Source organism: Vanessa atalanta, chromosome 2, assembly GCF_905147765.1.
Source record: "Vanessa atalanta chromosome 2, ilVanAtal1.2, whole genome shotgun sequence".
NCBI classification, from domain to species: domain Eukaryota; kingdom Metazoa; phylum Arthropoda; class Insecta; order Lepidoptera; family Nymphalidae; genus Vanessa; species Vanessa atalanta.
The window spans coordinates 4,830,404-4,848,135 of NC_061872.1; the positions used below are offsets into that span (position 1 = coordinate 4,830,404).

Genomic DNA, 17,732 nt, shown 5'->3' on the forward strand with positions numbered 1-17,732 from the left:
GTATTTTTATGTGCTGTCTTTAAATACAATTTACAACGATCCGCATACCGTTTTCAAAGAAAACATTTTTGTTTTAGGTATTTTTAAAAATCGAATTTCATTTTAAGTTAAAAGATTCATAATGCCTATTTGCTTAAAAAGTTAATAGCCCATAACAGGTTTTATTTTTTTTATTTACGAGTCTTCCGTAAAAAATAAACGTAAACGAATATCCGGTAGGATTATATTACTGTGCATGTAGAATGCCACGAAATGTTGACCCTTAACGTCAGTAACCCCACTAATTCGGCCTCGTTATTGCGTCAGCTTGTAAAAAATCGACACTTGCTTTTAATAGCCGAAAAGCAACAAGAGACTAGATATAGCTTGTGATGGCATATTTCTTTATAAACTTTGAGCAACCACCTAATTCTAAAAATGTATTTCTATCGTAAATTAAAAGCAGTTATTACATTTATACCCGAATAAACGGGCATTTAATGCTAATAATCAAATATAGTAACTAAGACATCACACAAGTATTGAACTCTTTTATGGATAGTGTGTATGTGCATCTTTCGTATAATTATAAATATAGTAGAACTTTCATATAATTTGGTTCGCATTTCATTCAAGAGTTCATACATTTTACATAACAATAATATGAAGTAGGAGTTATATCAACATCACATACATACAGATATATTTTCAGGTTAAATTTAAATAGATATTGAATTAAACCAGGCCACCTGTGTCCAGGTATCCTCCACTCATTCCATCCCACAAGATTATATTTTATTTCTTGCAAGTACACATTTGCAATTTTTAAATATAAAAATTTTAATACTCTTAACTAAATGGAGAAAAAAGAACAGTTTGATTAAAGTTTTGAAGAAATACTAACTTAAAGGTAACTTAGTATTTATTGATGACTTTAAAGTTAAAAGCTCTTGAAAATTCCTTGTTTGTAACCTGTAGGCTGTATCCTCATCATAAGGGAATATAATTTATTGTAACTAGCAGTGTATTTCCGCTACATTATATGTTAAATGAACAACTTAAATATTATTAAAAAAAAGCCATTATGATATAAAAAAAAAACATTTTATTGTACTCAGAACTAATATCATTACAATTTCTTCTATTTATATCGCTGGAATCTTTATATGAATGGAAGTTGAATTTTGATATTGCTGGAATGTCCCAACAATGATAATACTGTACTGTAATGTTAGTACAAAACAGATTATCAAATAACACATATTACACAAAAAAATATATTCTTGAAGTGTTAATTTTTTTTAACTCAGTCATCATGTTTTACATAGCATACATGATAAGATTTTTATGATATTAATATTATTACTCCTATAGTAAAATAAAAAGGAACATTGTTGTAAATTATTAATAAATTGATATCTGAACAAATAAAGATATTGTACTATAAAATGTATGTAGTTTAAAATTAATTATAGAACACAGTATAGAATAATCTACAACAGTCTTTTGTTCTTAGTAATATTGTATTGAATCTACACGATTTAATTAAAAACAAACATAACATAGCTGGATTGTTTTTATTTTTAGTTGCTACTAGTTCACTATCGACTAAATAAACTTTTGAAATGCTAATGGTGCTATGCAATAAGATTCCTTAAGTTCCAAAGTCAAAATATAACAATTATTTTCGACCTGTTTGTCTTTCATAGCAGAACAACAAAGCAAAAGTAACTTAATATAGTTTATATTATCATAAGTTAGCTAAACATTAATCATAAAATCACTGGTAAGCTTTGAGACTATCAAATTTATTAAATTAAAGCTCATCCTTTTCACCTGTGTCGCCTTTTATATCTTCAAATAAGCAAGAATTGTCTATGTTTTTCAAAGCATGGTTTGTGCACAAGTGGTGCTTTAAATCAATTTTGCCTTGTAAATTCCAATACCAATCTTCTATTTCACTTTCATTTTCTTCAAGAAGACTTTCACATTGAGTTTTCATATGTGTAATTTCAGCAGAAGGTTTGTCCCACAATTCAAGTGGAATGCCTAAATCAACTTTCACACCTTTGTCAACAAGTCCGTGCAATGTTTTGAATGTTTGACTCATGCCTTTTGCAAATCTAGTGCTATCCTGTCTTTCTTTGTGTATATTGTACTCTAAAATTTTTTCACAAACACCTTCCAAAGATTCAATTAACCTAAGTTCAGATTTTTGATATTTAGTTCTTTTTTTAGGTTGCACATCATCGAGAGAGTATCCTATTTCGAGCACATCGTGTATTTTACCCGTTTCTTCTAGTCTACTTTGCAATTCTGTAGCTAAAATTTTGCACACTTCGCACCGGTTTGCATATTTAACACCTAAATCTTCTTCGTTTTTAACTTCAACATTAGTATTACTTAAAGCAACAATAAAACAAGATATAAATATTAAAAACCGGCAAACCATGATGAGATGGAATAGTTTCAAGACAAGAAAAATATTTTTCAATAATGCTATAAAGTGATATAAGTACATAAAATATAAGTGAATGAGTCCTCTTTGATTGATACCTAATTTAAAGTTGCTTAAAAATGCACGCTGAATGAAGTAAATATGCTGAATGAAGTAACGTGCAATCAGATTTATTGTACTTATCTACGTGTTACACAGTTTGGATTTCGATACATTGGAACTTGGAAGATATGATTTATTACAAGTTTCAAGTTTGGAGTTGTTATTTTGACTTTGGCAATTGGCACAGTGCTGCCAAGATATTTTAATTTTTATGTAGGTAATACCCCGACACAAGAGCTCTAATTTGCCTGTTATCATTTTACATTAATAATTTTATTATTATATAAAATAAATAAATTATATGCAAGATTAGTTAATACATCATTAAGCAATTGTCCTGCATTTTAATACAGTCTACATTATAAAACAGGTCTAGACTATAATATTTTTTGGTTTTGATGTTATATCAAATATCCCTTAGCCTCTCATTAAAAAAAATATTTAGTAAATTAAAAATATAACTTAATTTTTACCTTAGTAAACCGGAATAGCCACTAAAAATCCAACGATTTACATTTTACGATACCCTCTCAGTCTTTTTAGCGGGCGCCACATGCTGCTGTGATTGCTAGCTTATTTATTATTTTTGATAATTTTAATAATAATAATTTGTTATCAGTAATCATAGAATCAGTACTATGAATACTGATAAATAGCATTTGATAAAATGTAAAAAAATAATAGCCTTTAAATATCCAGATGACATAGGAGGTCAGAGAAAAATTGATAAGTCTAGCTGACTTATCAATTTTTCTCTGACGTCTGTCCAGGTTTTAAATCCAGTATTTTCAGTTATTGGGTCACAATTTTTGTATAGATCAAAAGCATAGAACCACAAAACTCGTAACAAAGCCTTTAAAAAAATCAACCACATGAATTTAGAGAGTCCTAAAAGAAATAAAATTAATTAATAATGTAATGAAGTGCCTTCATTACTTATTTAAATAAAAAACAAATATGAAAACATGAAATTTAATAATATATGCATATAGGCAAATAATTAACAATTTTCTATTTCCCATCTAATTTGTTGATCCAACCACTCTACCCAATCTTCGGTAACAATCTTGTGAAAAGTTATTTCTTCAAACATATCACTTCTCGACTTCTCAACGAACCCTAATTTTTTAAACATATTAATACTAACAACATTTGAATAAGATATCTTTGCTTCAAAGATTTTAATATTAACAAATTTTATCCCATATAACATCATAATAATAACTGATTCCCATCCAAATCTTTTACCTAGAGCAGATTTTTCTGCTATCATGATCTCTATTTCACCAATGGAATTATCTTTGTCAGTCATAAATATATTTGTATCTCCAATCATTGATGCTGAAAAATAAAATATGATGATCAATTATATTATAATTTCAAATGAAAATGTTTTGAATTTATAGTTACACACTTATTTCATCATTCTTTGACTCGTAAATACTCTTATCGAGAATGATGAAAGTGCACTCTGCAATGACAAATATATGTTATTAAATTCAAAGTATGATTTGGTAGTAATAGAAATGGTTATTTGAAATTTTACTATCTTCATCTTCTCTCCAGGATTTTTGCATGTCATATTCTTCATCCAATGATAAAGGTTGGGAAGCTGTAAGTTGTTGTAATTCTTCTGACTGCATCCAATTATGATACCTGCTTAAGATTAATTTATTTAAAAACACCTATCTATGCGAAACCTATTCATATATTAATAAAAGGAAACATACTTTGGGACATGATATTCTCGATAAGGAACTAATATTGTTTTACTACCAATTATTTTCGTATTACTATTTATTTTCATCTTTTTACAAAATTATTTTGAGTTTTTAAATTTCTTTTCACTAAAATACTCTCAGGTTTGAAATATAAATACAAATCAATTTAAAACTAAAGTGCTTATGAATTTCTTCTGTAGTCAGAAAGTATTATACTATATTAAATTGCTTAACCGAAAATGAATTATGGTTTCTGCCTGATTTTTTGGAGAATTATACACTTATTAATTTTGTTTCTTGATGTTTTTCTATGTGTGGTATATACCACGATAATATGTATTTACTTTTTACTTTGAAAAGTTGAAAACATCAAATTCAAATCTCAATTTACTCCAACAGATTATAATTTTAAAGATAATAATAATCATAAATCATAATAACATAAAAATAGCTTTTTCAGCTTATAATTTTTTGACTTTTTTTCTAAAATAGAAGTTGAAAATTTCAACTTGAAATAATAACAATAATAAAACGGTAATGATTACGTTTTCCTATAAAAAAGATCCAGTCAGAAAATATAATTACTATAATATTTCAAGTAACCTGACGATTAAATTTTCACTTTAGTTAGCTTAATCGTTGTATGATATTTTAACTTTAAATGTTTGTATAGGTAATTAAAATTGTCATCAACAGATGTAAATAAAAGGGTTTATAGTAATACAGAATTATTGGTAATCACTTATTTAATTGAGTCAGTAATTTAATTAAACTTAATTACTTACTTAATTCAATTAAATTAGATTAACTTACTTGTTATTTGATAACTAAATTGTAGAAATGTTCACCACGATTTCTTAGTGGACCAGGCGTTGTTGTTCGTTCATAGAAGTTGGTGTTAATCTTAGTACTGAAAATAACAGATTTAGAATGTTTTAACCGAATCAACAGTGTACGACAACTGGCAACGTTGTTGTCTGCTGTCATGTGGAAGTTGTGACTTTTGATTTGACGTATAATTTCTATGTATCTTGTGCCAAGCAAGAGTCATAACTGTTTTAAAAAGTAACAAAGTTTAAGTAAGTAATAATTTTATTGTATAACGAGAATAGAATTTTGACTTACATTTATAGCCAGTCATGGCCGAAAAGTTGTTTAGACTTGGTTTATGTTTTCATCGTGTTTTATTTGTTTCTTGTACTTAAAATAGACTAACTTATTTAATATTTCTTATCATAGTAGTCTGGATTCGTAATTTTGAGATAGTGTTACTATCTAATGTTTAGTGATATCTGTGTTTTTGCAAACACACTCATCAATTGAAATTATACATAAAATCGTTTAAAATTTAATGATTTCAATTCTTTTACAGTTGAAATTCCTCACATTATAATAAAATGAATCAATATGAGACAGAAAGACGTTTATCCTGGTGTTATGGCTTGCTGGCTGTTCTACTTGGAGTTTCTGTAATAAGCACAGCAATACCATACAACCACTGGCGAGCGACATTAGATGTCTGTCCTGGTAGTTGGCTCGAGAACACAAACTGTGGTTGCATTTTCTATGGCGTTAGTACATTTCAATATTTCAGTGGAGGACACAATTCCTATTGCCTATATGTTATTTTTGCCCCATTACCAATAATAGTGTATGCATTTGTGATGACTCTATTTCATATGTATAGAGTTTGTATTAATAATATAGGACAATATGAAAGTGAAAAGTCAACTACAGTGGAGGAAATGTAAGTAGTAAATCAATTTGTTTAAACCTTAAAACTTATCTTTTAAATTTAATCACAAATTCTGAATGACATTATTCTTATAAAGGCAAACAACTGAAATTTATATTAAATTTATCTAACAGAAAAGCAAAAGTAATACATTCAGTCTTTAATTAACTTTGAGCCAATATTTAATTGAAGTTATAGTTTGAGCCAATTCAATTTGCCACTAACTATTAATTATAGTGCTATCAAATATGAAATGTAAAATGTTATAAATTATTCTGCTTTTTTTAATTATGAAGATATTATATTTACATATAAAAAAAATTACAGCGAGGGAGAATCTATAATAGTGACTTCCAGAGCAAGAACATCACAAACAAATGATGCAGTAATATATTGCTGGATACCAACATCCTGCATAGCTGCTGTCTTTACCATTTACAATTTAGTACATGCTGCGATAATGACTGATGGTTTCCTTAAAACTTGTCATCAATACAGAGGATACTTAGTTCGGGTAATTTATAAATAAAATTAAATTCAAGATATATATTTTCTATTCATATTTAAGTAGGCTCTTACGAGAATCATTCTGTAGATTAAATTAAATTTAAAAAATACTTTTGTAATCAATTTTATAAAATGATAACATTTATCACATATAATTTAGACTGGCTTATGGTAATATACAGGGTGACTTAAAGATGGGTGCAAAGCTTTAAGGAGAAGCTAGTATATCAAAATTCAAATCTTGCTAGAAAAAAAATAGGCAGACTGTCTTTGACAACCTTGGCCTAAATAGTTTTGAATTGCCTATACTAGCTTCTCCTTAAAGCTTTGCACCCATCTTGAAGTCACTCTGTATATTATTTATTAACAAATAAATTATATTTTTCTATTTTTCTGTATACTTGCAGGAACTTGATGCCACTGGGGACCATGCTACAGCTATTCATTTTCGTCTAAGTTGTCAAGCTATTTTCGACTTTATGGACTATATACAGAAGGATGCACCGAACAGCCGAAGAGGAGATTTCATTAACACAGGTATTGCTTTGCAATTGGCTTTAATAACAACATGGCTGGCTGTTATCTTGTGGATTGTGGTAGCTGCATATACAGCTATAAGGGCCTATAAAGAAAGGGATGTTATGACATGTTGTGGCAACTAATTTCCTCAATGAATTCAAGTATATGACATTATTTATTTTTACTCTGGCAACGACTCAGTAAATGATTATTTGTCAAATAAGAATAAGCTAGTTATAAGATTTATATAAACCTTATGTTTACAAAGTCATTGCTATTGCATTAACAAGAAATATAATTAGTTTTAGTCGGATTCCATATTTTATCCCACCGTGACTTATTTTCAACTGTATTTTTAATGTGACAACACAAATTTTATAACTTGTAATATAAGGAAATACTTTAACACTGCTTAATACATATATTTATTGAAGACAATGCACATGATAAATAAAATGTTATTGAAATTAATATTATATTTTATATGCATCTATTTTAAAAGATATAAAATATAAATTCATTTTCATTGAACATCAAATGATGTTTTTTTTCTTTGCCATTGCCTATAGATCTTAACACAGATAGAAATATAGATAATTCCTTACAATAGTAATCCACAACCAACCTTGAGAACTAAGACCTTATGTTCCTTTTGTCTGTAATTACACTGACTGACTTACCCTTCAAGAGCACTACAATACTGCTGTATTACTGTTGGCAGTAGAATATGTGATGTGTGGGTGGTACCAAATCATTGCACAAAGCCCTCCCTTCAATTAAATCTGTATTATACATTTTACATTGATCACCTTATTGGCTTACTTAATTGCAAAAAAACACTAAGTATATTAAAGACAGATTTATTATCTTTATATATAATTTAAAGTATGATTATATTGTAATTTATATAAGTGATTGTCAACAATTGTGTTCATTTCTGCATTCAGTAAGTGTTTGTAATTCTTTAGTTCTTGTAGTTAGCCAACCATATAGACTGATAATTAATCAGAATATTTATGAAAAATATTCTGTGAGATGGTTATAATGCATTTTTAAATAAACTGAAAACTGGAAAAATACAATCAGTTATAAAGGACATTATCCAATTCATACATATATAGTCCAAATGTAAAAGTCTTAATTGAATGGGTACAATAGGATACACTGTATGTTCATATTTTTATATTGTTTAACAAATAAAGAAGAATGTAATTAAACTGGTTTAGCTTAGCGCCGTAATATAAAACTGGTTAAACTGAAAGTCCATTACAATTTAGATAATGAAATAATTATAATATAGAATTTTTTTTTGACCATCACATTTTCGCTGGACCTAATACAGATGACATTTGCATTTGCACAAATATGTTTATATTTAATATATTCTGGACAGCCGTTTTTTAGTTTATAAGAAATTGAATGTCTTAAAATGACAGGCTTGTCCTTAAATTCCAATTAGTGATTAATGATCACAATATAACCGTCCAATTTACTTTATGTTCATATCTTATATATAAATTTACTAATGATAAATATTTTTTTAAATTATATAATATACTGTGATTTTTACCACAATTTAACTTAAGAAAAAATGTTAATGAAAAATGTGCCGATAACATTTAGATGATAAGTAATGTAATTGTGCCGTCCATTGTATTTGTTTTAGTTTATAATAAAATAAAATCTTTTAAAAAAAGTATGTAAATTTATTTTCTTAGGTCCTGGGGTATTTACATGGGTCGGTTTTCGCCCTACTGTAAGTCGATGAATACATCTTCTGACCATATATCTGAAATCGACTCTTTAAATCTCTATTCTCGTAACTCTTAGTAAAGACGTCGCTAAAAGAATTAAATTCAAATAAAAATTAACATACATACATAAGTATAGATGCCCTTTTTTGTTTGGTTCTCAACTTGATACATATCAATATCAACATTATTAACAAGTTGGTATGTCTAATGTCAGTGGTATAAATCCCATTAAGTAGTTATTATCTTTGCGAATACTTTAATATCGTTACTCTTTTTATTCGACTGCATAGTCAGTATTTTTTTGTATGGGGCAATGTATACGGGTTTAGAACAGGATCGCAGAAAATGATCAAATGCCTCTGTTGCAAAATTAAAAAAAATCGTAAAGGTATGCTTGTGTGCAAAAGGTTATTCTACAATTAGTGGGTTTATGGTTGATAGCACACCTTGGGAATTACATAATCGCCTCGCTAATTCTTTATGGTATTGAATATTTGTAAACAATCACAAATTGGCAAAAAAAACCGCTGAGCTCATTCTTCTCATATTTTTAACCGTTGGTAGTATTTCATTTGACAATCAATTATTAATAAATTTGACTGGGATTGGCAATAATAATAAAATAATATAATAATCACATAAAATATTTTATTATAATTATAATAAACGTATACAAAACATGCTTATTAATAAGTACAAATAAATTATTTACGAAAAAAATTGATTTCAATAAATTTAAAGCTTTAAAAACACGCCTTGGACTCAGATTATAAAAGGAACAAGGAGGCACGTGGAACATTGTAGTGAAGCAACAAAAACGAATGCAAAGCCCGGTAGTGCGTTTAGTCCTTAAAAATGTGTTAATACATCAAAATTGAATTGCAAGACCTTAAATTCCGTATTGAAATTTCCAAAATGTGCATGAGACGTAGGATTACCTGCTTCGCAGTGTATTTTATTATTTTTTGTTGTGATCAATGTTCGCATAGTCGTAATTAATTTTTCCCTGTATAATTAAATAAAGTTATATATAATTAACATTTACATTCGAATTATTTGTAGCAAATCGTTTTTAATTACGAAAATAATATCAGTGTAACGTATAAATATATACCTATTTAAGTATTCACATAATCTTAATATTATATTAAATAGGTATTTATAACAAATATAATTTGTATAACATACCATACCTATATTAGACCAATAACGAATTTGACTACAATTTATATAACTATTTTATTTAACCTATCTATAATTTAAAGTGTAAAAAATTATTACGAAATCCATATTATAAGAAAATTTATCGTAGCCGATAATTAAAAAACAAAATAAATCAATAAATTTATTTTTAACAAAAAAAAAACACTTTAAAATTTAGAATTAATATTTGAACGATATAATGACCATTTTAATATTATAATAATAAAAAAAAAACAATATAGGTACTTATGGCGCAATATATTACGTATTTCGAATAACATCAATTTATTTATCCTAATTTAAATTATTCGGATAATGATTATCATTAGAACATCCTCGTTCTGATTACCAAAATGGACATTCTTCTTTATATAACAATACTATATTTTATATTATAATACCTTTCTAGTTTATGGCACATACAATATAAATGTTTCATACAATATTAAAATATTTGGTTTTATTATAGTAAAATATAAAAAATAAATAACAAACATCTAGATTATTTGTATATAATTATTTAACATTGAATAAGTTTGTTTAGAAGTTAAAGCTTGTAAAAGGTAACCAACAAGAAAATAATTCTTATTTGCATGCAATATACATAAAAGAATTGCAATCGTTTTTTGTTCATTTAATATAAATGGAATGTCAGTCATAAATCGTAAGTTTTCAGTTGTATAATATTTTATGGTTGTTTAAACCTTAATAGAAGGTATTAAATATTTTGGCATATTATTTAGTAAAAATATTTTTTAAATTGAGTTTCAGTTAATATCATTTTTTCATATTTGCAGGAAATTATAACATATAATTTCATCAACATTACTTGTTTCTTATATATAACATTCATATTTTCCACCAATTTACGACAGTGGTAATATGTTTAAACCTATATATATGTAAAGTTACGAACATCATATTTAAAATTAATTTTGACATTCAATTTCCCAATCATGCGGTACAAGTAAATCAATATATTCAGCAAATTTCTCATAAGTACAGGGATCATTACAAAATGGTAGCTTTAGTTCCATTGGTTCTTCAACTTTGGTGTTGTTGCGGTAGAATAACTGCAAAGGCCAAAAAGAAAGACAAATTATTTATTACAAATTAACCATGCCCTGCGGTTAAATTAAATAAATATCTTAAAACTAACAATAGTAAAGGAATGAGAAAATTTTTAGTTGATACTTGATTGAATCACTTGGAATGAGATATTTTCCCGAATTTAAAATACTCTATATATATTGATAGAGACAAGCCAGAGGCTATACAAATTTTAATCGAAATACATCATGCAGGTTTTGTGTTTTGATGCTAACAGGCAGGCAAAAACTGTAAAATTGTTTATTTGATCTGAATATCAATATTAGAATAAGATATTCCAAAACATATTTAATGCATAGAAGTTACTAAATAAAAGTATATATGTAAAGAATAAGTTTTTATACATAGACCGGGAGATGATGACACGTTTTAAAAATACGAATGTAAAATACGTAAAATCATTTCTTACATCATGGCATCATTGTATTCTCGTCATTTGCATGCAATTGTACGTAAAAAAAATTATACAGATTGTAAACATGGGGCGGATGACTGTCGGACTTGAGATAAAAGGCGAAAAAGAAAAAAAAAAATTGACGGTTTGTACCAGTATGGCATTTGGATTTTTGGAATTATAATATTATTAATATATTAATAATTATATAAAATAGTTATTTATCCGACGCGTTCGATTAACGCCCATGCGATTGGGCCGCCTGTGCGAGCACTATGACCATCATTTTCCTTTTTGCCTTTACGTAATTAGACCCCTGAAGAACCGCCATACTGGTACAAATGACCTAGTATTTTGTTTCATCATCTCCCGGTCCAAAATTTAAACTCTTAAAAGTATATACTATCTTATCTTACCAAAAAGGTTAAATATAGAGCTAATACAAGGTTCACTTGAGAAGTAAATAATTATATTATAATTGCTCCAACCTAAAGTATATTAATTTACTTTATAGCGTCTTGTGGACTCCCACAAATCCTTTTTTAATACTAAGCATACACATGAAATTCAAATATATTGTATTATAGACAACATACCCTAATAAAGAAATTGTCCTGTTCAACCTCTTCGTGCAATTCAATTGCTAAACTTGCCCCGTATTCTGGCTCTAAGAGTTCTTCGAAACCTAAAGCACGCCATAGAGACACAACATTAACATCATGGCCAGAATAAATGTATAAAGATCTGTCAATGTTAATATGGTTCACACTTTCTTGTAGGTACTGTTTTATTTCACCAAGTAGTGGACCTGTAAAATTTAAATAATTAATTTCAAAATTTATATTCCAATCTTTATAATAATAATACTTCTTTATCTATATTCTATGAAAAATCTTAATATAAAAAACATATTTATATACAGAAATTTAATATAATGATTTTATTAATTTATTTATATTAATATATAGGTATATATACTTTAGACATATACACACTTTATTATTTATATTAATAACTTACCGGTATGAAACTTTTGCAGAGTCGAATTGTAAGAAAGCAAAGCCAAACTAAGCATAAATGGAACCTTCATTTTGTGAGGAAAAACATTTTTAGTCCATTCGGGAAGTTTCAAGCCAGCTTCCTGCTGCGTTTGTAGAGTGCTGTAAAGGAAGTCCACATCCAATACACTTCGCATGGTTTGATTTGTATATTTACTCAAGTAGTCAAAGATTTCTGTAAATTTTGGATCAGCATTTTTCTCATCTAACAACTCATTGTACATTGCTTTCCACACTTTACAAGGCTTTGTGGCTGCTACAACCTGAAAGTGTATTTGATAATATTATATCATATGTGTTTACACTACATATGATATGTTTTTTTTAAATACATATATTTTGTTAAAAATATTTCAATACAATAGTCTACTCACATTGTCAAGATGTCTCGGTAATGAATGTACGGGGATTGGTTGCCAAGCTAGCTCAGGGTGCCACATCTGTCTTTCGGAAGGGGGAAATAGGCCAGCCAGAAAAGTGTATGCACTCATCATACACCTGGACTTGTCACTGCTCTTTATATATACTTCTTTCTCATAGTATTCTTCAGGTATGAAGTTAGCATAATAGTTGCGGTATTTTTTACCCAATTCATACAACTGCAGTTTACCTGCCTATGAAAATACAATTGATGTAAATTTCTACGTTTGTAAATTTGCTCGAAATTAATAATTTCTTTCATTTTCAAGAAAAATTGATATAATTTTATTCATAGGTAAATGTTAAAATTTCACTCACATTTGTTAGACTGCCAAGACCATCAGGCCACTGATAATTTTTGAAAGGATCGCTTTTATATGTTGTAACTGGTGTCCTAGCTCCATGTCGAAAGAACTAAACAGTGATACTATTAGTAGCTTTGCAAACAGTAAAAAATATATTTTTATAAATAGAGGAAAATAGTAAAACTTACAATAATAACCAGGCGTAATGTCTTCGATTCGTAAGGCAGAGTTTCACTCAATACACAGTAGCCAAGTAAGCAACTTAAGACAGCGAGTCCAAGAACGATAACTGCTGTAGTCGTTGATTTCTTTGGAATTGGGTGACAGGAAACCTCCTTAGGTGAGCTGGATCGTCGCCAAGTATCATCGTTTTCGTACTCCATTGATACTCAATACTAGTACAAATATAGTAGTACTATGTTGTCAATAGCTTTGTTCAATACTTTTTATTACGAAACATAGATGTTTTTGTTGAAAAAGCATACAGCTTTCAACTTTGTTAGGAAATAAGAATTAACGACTTTTTTATAAAGATTCTTTAAAAATATTAATATTGTTTATCATTTTTAAAATAATATTTTATTAATAACAATTTGCAATCTAACTAGAAAGAAAATAATCAGACTGCAGAGTGTTTATCAAGAAACTGACAATTTGTTTTTTTTTTATGCTAAGGTTGCCAAATAATATTTTTAAATCAATTGCAGTTAATAACATAATCGAGAACTAAACATTGACTAATAACAATTTAGGATTTGAAATAAAATATCGTATATCGTAAAATTATTCCCAATTGGACACAAATAAAGGAAGTGCAAAAAAGCTCAATACGATAGAAATAATATCCTTTTGAGCCAGAAAAAATAATACTCAAAAGTTACACTTAAATTCAATCTTAAAATACTACTCTCATCTCTTTCAAGGAAGTACTTCTGAATCTTTAGAATGTAATAATTTAAATGTACATATGAACATTAACATTAGTTGCATTAAGTATCTATTACGTAGGTAAAGTATTCGTTTTGGCATTCTTTCTACGCATGGACGATATTTATTTAGTTACATCGTGTAACGGATTTTTGATTAAATATTAGTGATGCCATCCGATTTCAGTTGTCACCCTGTCTTTGTTTAACTTTACATTATACGATTTGTGAGAAAAAGATGAAACGAATGTGATATCGAAATCGACTTTACAGATGGGTTACTGTTAAGTTAAAGAGAGATAGGGCGAATATTTCATGAGTTTAATGTTATCGTACCAAAACGATATGCATAGTTTTTTAGATACAGTGAAAACGAGTAGTCGTCAACACCAAATCGATGACAACTGATATTCCGACGACAGACGATTTTAGATTAGTTTCGATATATCGGACACATACCTAATTCTTTCTGATGTTTTCCACCGCATAAAAGTTTTGATTTAAATATTTCGTATTAATTTATACTATATAATTTTCATAATAAGTTGTGAATGTATAATATTTGGAAGCCGCCACCATAGCTATGAAATGGCAACATCACAACCTGTTATACAGTTAAGATAACAGTAAATAGAAATATTTTTATTTGCTTTAAGCCTTTAACTACGACTACCAAATTACTAATGACCATTATACCGAGTATACTATATACTAAGTGATTATATACTCTTTGTAACATAAATACTCTATACCTATATAGTCAGATCGTACCGTACTGTACTTTTATTAGAACATCTAAAAGTTTTGAATAAACTTTTATATTTGTTTAAATATATAAAATAAGTTTGAAGAAAACTTTAATATATTTTATAAAGTTATACATTTTTAACAATGCCTATTTTTAGTGGACGTTGTTACAGTAACGTTAAACTAGCCGGAAAAACAGCCGTAGTTACAGGTTGTAATACTGGTATTGGAAAAGAAACTGTATTGGATTTTTATAAACGAGGTAAATTATTGTTTATTTGCATTATTTGAATATTTTTAGTCGTTCGTTGTTTAGTTTGTTATTAATAAAAAATATTGTATGATTAAATATCTAGTTATTTTAGTAAGTTAGTTTAGTAGGCGGTCAAGTTTCTTACAAGAAAAGATCGTTAGTTCGAACCCAGGTTGGCTCAATCAAAGTTATTTTGTTTTCCCTTAAGAAAATATCAGGGTAAAGATAAATTTAGCTAATTATTTAAAAAAATATATTATTGAGTAAATTTAATTATAGGTGCTAGAGTTATTATGGCATGTAGGAGTCAGGAAAAAGCAGAAGCCACGAAGGTTGAAATTGAACAAAGATGTAAGGATTTGTCTGAAAAGGGTGATTTAATAATAGAAAAATGTGACTTGTCATCCCTGAATTCAGTTAGACAATTTTCAAAGAAAATTTTGGACAGCGAGGCACAGATAAACATTCTGGTGAATAATGCAGGAGTTATGATGTGTCCAAAGGGATACACAGAAGACGGGTTTGAAACACAATTTGGTACCAATCACTTGGCACATTTTTTGCTAACAATGTTGCTTATACCGCGTATAAGAAATAGCACACCGGCAAGAATTGTAACTGTTTCTTCCAAAGCTCATACTAGTAAGTAAACTTGTCGGACTTTTTTTTCTTATTGATAGTATAAAACAAAAATTTCAACTTCTAATGTAATATAAAGTACAAAGAATTACAGTTTTATAGAAATCAAGGTCTAAAAAAAACCTATGTACGGAAACTAGCACTCTACCACAAATGGGTTTACTTGAAACTATTATATTTTTAAAATCATATTTTTTTTAAGGATATGGAATTAATTTTGATGATTTGAACTATGAAAAAAGACAATACAGTGCAGCAGAGGCATATTCACAAAGCAAACTTGCAAATGTATTGTTTTCTAGAGAACTAGCAGCTAAATTAAAGGTAGTATATGTGAATAAAATTACATTTGTATTAATAATTAGAAAATATTTAACTTTAAGCAAGCCCAACTGGTAAGGTACCATTCACTCATAAGATATTCTACCTCAAAACTGCAATAATTAATATTATTGTGTTCCATTTTAAAGACCGATCAAGCCAGGATGGTAGTGTATTAGCAATGTGATGACTGATTAATATTGCTTACAGCACTAATGTCTAAGTCTGGTGGTGACCATTTAGCATTGGCTGGTGCATGTCTGTCCACCTACTTATATTATAAAAATATATTATATTAATATTTTTCTAATTCAGCATTCAAAAAAAGAATATATTTTGAAGTGTAGACTAACAAACTCTGTTATATTTAATTTTACATTATTTTAGTTAAAAGTATGTGTTCTGTTCTGATTCTAAATTTAAAATAATTTATTATTTTTAAAGGAGAATAATATAATGGGAATAAACACATACAGCCTACATCCTGGAGTAATAAGAACAGAACTAGGTCGTCATTTAGATGAGGTTTTGTTCAAGGGATCAAGAAGAATGATAGGCTTTGTATTATATCCTTTCATGAAGACTCCTGAGCAAGGTGCTCAGACAACTATTTATTGCTCTGTAGATGAAAAATGTGCTAATGAAACTGGTTTATATTACAGGTATTTTTTTTTAAACTTTTTGCATTTCTCGTGTTTAAAATTCTTTTACTTTATGTCAATTATTTAATCTGTTTACAGTGATTGTGTAGTCACAAATCCAGACAGAAAAGCACTCAATGATGAACATGCCAAAATGTTGTGGGAGAAGTCTATGGAACTTGTTAAGTTAAATGATTACAATCCTTTTACAGCAAGTGACCCTGGAATAACCAGAAAATAATTATTTTATTATGTACTAGAAATATATAACATTATCTTTTACATAATCCAAAAATCATAAGAAGCAACAAAGCATTTATACTAATTTCTTTATATTATTTAATATTAATAATATTATAAAACTAACTTATTGTTAAATAAATTATTATTTATTATTAAAATTTATTTATTATTAAATTATTATTATTAAAAGTGGTCCTTTTTATTTTACCAATGGATGTTATTTTTTAATTATTAGTTATTACAAAAAGTCATTAGTACAGGTCTCGAGACAAATCTGGTCCTGATAACTGTCTCTTTTAAAATATTGATTTTATGTAGGATTAGCCCCGAAGCTTGATTCCGTGTTTTAGAAGGTTGTGTTGTTGTCATAATCCAATCCAAGGTATTGCCGAATTTTTGGAAAATGGTACATTATAAATCGGTGATCTTTCTCCATAAGTGCAGATATTACAAATATTTAAAGTAAAGTTCTTGAAATAGTAAAAAGGCAATAAAATCTTTAACATAATTAATATATACCTAATATCAGTTGGTATATTTATTCAATTAATTAATTAAAGCAAAAACTTCGATTAATTCCAGGAGGTAAACTAATTTTTAGTTTACTATTAAGTAAGTTAAACAAACACTTAGCAACTTGAGTATTTTTTCTTAAGAGGTGTAATTTAATATAGTAAACTTTTTTAGTAAAAAATAT

The 17,732-nt window shown here is 27.9% G+C and overlaps 5 protein-coding genes across 11 annotated transcripts; 2 read left to right on the forward strand and 3 right to left on the reverse strand.

Annotated features, from left to right (window-relative positions):
• Nucleotides 1-1,067: 1,067 nt before the first annotated feature.
• LOC125071065 (protein canopy 4) lies at nucleotides 1,068-2,693 on the reverse strand. Its single transcript, XM_047681142.1, has one exon. It carries the CDS (start codon nucleotides 2,498-2,500, stop codon nucleotides 1,796-1,798), a length of 705 nt encoding a protein of 234 aa, XP_047537098.1. The 5' UTR covers nucleotides 2,501-2,693; the 3' UTR covers nucleotides 1,068-1,795.
• Nucleotides 2,694-3,528: 835 nt separating this feature from the next.
• On the reverse strand, nucleotides 3,529-5,209 carry LOC125074887 (alpha/beta-tubulin-N-acetyltransferase 9). 7 transcript variants are annotated; one of them, XM_047686394.1, is made up of 4 exons: nucleotides 5,074-5,209; nucleotides 4,086-4,195; nucleotides 3,954-4,010; nucleotides 3,529-3,880 (listed from the first exon to the last, which is right to left on the reverse strand). In XM_047686394.1, exons 2-4 carry the CDS (start codon nucleotides 4,180-4,182, stop codon nucleotides 3,540-3,542), a joined length of 495 nt encoding a protein of 164 aa, XP_047542350.1. In that variant the 5' UTR covers nucleotides 4,183-4,195; nucleotides 5,074-5,209; the 3' UTR covers nucleotides 3,529-3,539. The 7 variants fall into 7 exon arrangements, with proteins under 7 accessions (XP_047542350.1, XP_047542356.1, XP_047542349.1 ...); XM_047686400.1 differs by having other exon boundaries at nucleotides 4,086-4,198; nucleotides 5,074-5,170; XM_047686393.1 differs by lacking the exon at nucleotides 5,074-5,209 and adding an exon at nucleotides 4,495-4,634.
• LOC125074880 lies at nucleotides 5,200-8,662 on the forward strand. Its single transcript, XM_047686347.1, has 4 exons — nucleotides 5,200-5,339; nucleotides 5,633-6,007; nucleotides 6,323-6,509; nucleotides 6,910-8,662. The coding sequence occupies exons 2-4, from the start codon at nucleotides 5,658-5,660 to the stop codon at nucleotides 7,162-7,164; spliced, it is 792 nt and encodes a 263-aa protein (XP_047542303.1). The 5' UTR covers nucleotides 5,200-5,339; nucleotides 5,633-5,657; the 3' UTR covers nucleotides 7,165-8,662.
• Nucleotides 8,663-10,210: 1,548 nt separating this feature from the next.
• Nucleotides 10,211-13,888, reverse strand: LOC125070960 (lysosomal acid phosphatase-like). The gene is made up of 6 exons (XM_047680993.1): nucleotides 13,454-13,888; nucleotides 13,279-13,374; nucleotides 12,915-13,154; nucleotides 12,503-12,803; nucleotides 12,079-12,290; nucleotides 10,211-11,051 (listed from the first exon to the last, which is right to left on the reverse strand). Exons 1-6 carry the CDS (start codon nucleotides 13,646-13,648, stop codon nucleotides 10,908-10,910), a joined length of 1,188 nt encoding a protein of 395 aa, XP_047536949.1. The 5' UTR covers nucleotides 13,649-13,888; the 3' UTR covers nucleotides 10,211-10,907.
• A 732-nt stretch (nucleotides 13,889-14,620) lies between these two features.
• Nucleotides 14,621-17,159, forward strand: LOC125072269 (retinol dehydrogenase 12-like). Its single transcript, XM_047682822.1, has 5 exons — nucleotides 14,621-15,200; nucleotides 15,471-15,833; nucleotides 16,033-16,154; nucleotides 16,596-16,813; nucleotides 16,892-17,159. Exons 1-5 carry the CDS (start codon nucleotides 15,083-15,085, stop codon nucleotides 17,031-17,033), a joined length of 963 nt encoding a protein of 320 aa, XP_047538778.1. The 5' UTR covers nucleotides 14,621-15,082; the 3' UTR covers nucleotides 17,034-17,159.
• The last annotated feature ends 573 nt before the right edge of the window (nucleotides 17,160-17,732 follow it).

What these genes read in the sequence shown, in the direction of transcription:
- LOC125070960 (XM_047680993.1), bottom strand. Translation starts at nt 13,648, where the DNA reads ATGGAGTACGAAAACGATGATACTTGGCGACGATCCAGCTCACCTAAG. An exon ending in CATTACGCCTGGTTATTATT is followed by an intron (nt 13,375 to 13,453) that starts GTAAGTTTTACT and finishes ATCACTGTTTAG; the next exon opens with TTCTTTCGACATGGAGCTAG. An exon ending in TACCGAGACATCTTGACAAT is followed by an intron (nt 12,804 to 12,914) that starts GTGAGTAGACTA and finishes ATACACTTTCAG; the next exon opens with GTTGTAGCAGCCACAAAGCC.
- LOC125072269 (XM_047682822.1), top strand. Translation starts at nt 15,083, where the DNA reads ATGCCTATTTTTAGTGGACGTTGTTACAGTAACGTTAAACTAGCCGGA. An exon ending in ATTGGATTTTTATAAACGAG is followed by an intron (nt 15,201 to 15,470) that starts GTAAATTATTGT and finishes ATTTAATTATAG; the next exon opens with GTGCTAGAGTTATTATGGCA. An exon ending in TTCTTCCAAAGCTCATACTA is followed by an intron (nt 15,834 to 16,032) that starts GTAAGTAAACTT and finishes ATTTTTTTTAAG; the next exon opens with GATATGGAATTAATTTTGAT.
- LOC125074887 (XM_047686361.1), bottom strand. Translation starts at nt 4,346, where the DNA reads ATGAAAATAAATAGTAATACGAAAATAATTGGTAGTAAAACAATATTA. An exon ending in CTGGAGAGAAGATGAAGATA is followed by an intron (nt 4,011 to 4,085) that starts GTAAAATTTCAA and finishes TTGTCATTGCAG; the next exon opens with AGTGCACTTTCATCATTCTC. An exon ending in GTCAAAGAATGATGAAATAA is followed by an intron (nt 3,881 to 3,953) that starts GTGTGTAACTAT and finishes TTTATTTTTCAG; the next exon opens with CATCAATGATTGGAGATACA.
- LOC125071065 (XM_047681142.1), bottom strand. Translation starts at nt 2,500, where the DNA reads ATGTACTTATATCACTTTATAGCATTATTGAAAAATATTTTTCTTGTC.
- LOC125074880 (XM_047686347.1), top strand. Translation starts at nt 5,658, where the DNA reads ATGAATCAATATGAGACAGAAAGACGTTTATCCTGGTGTTATGGCTTG. An exon ending in TCAACTACAGTGGAGGAAAT is followed by an intron (nt 6,008 to 6,322) that starts GTAAGTAGTAAA and finishes AAAAAATTACAG; the next exon opens with CGAGGGAGAATCTATAATAG. An exon ending in ACAGAGGATACTTAGTTCGG is followed by an intron (nt 6,510 to 6,909) that starts GTAATTTATAAA and finishes GTATACTTGCAG; the next exon opens with GAACTTGATGCCACTGGGGA.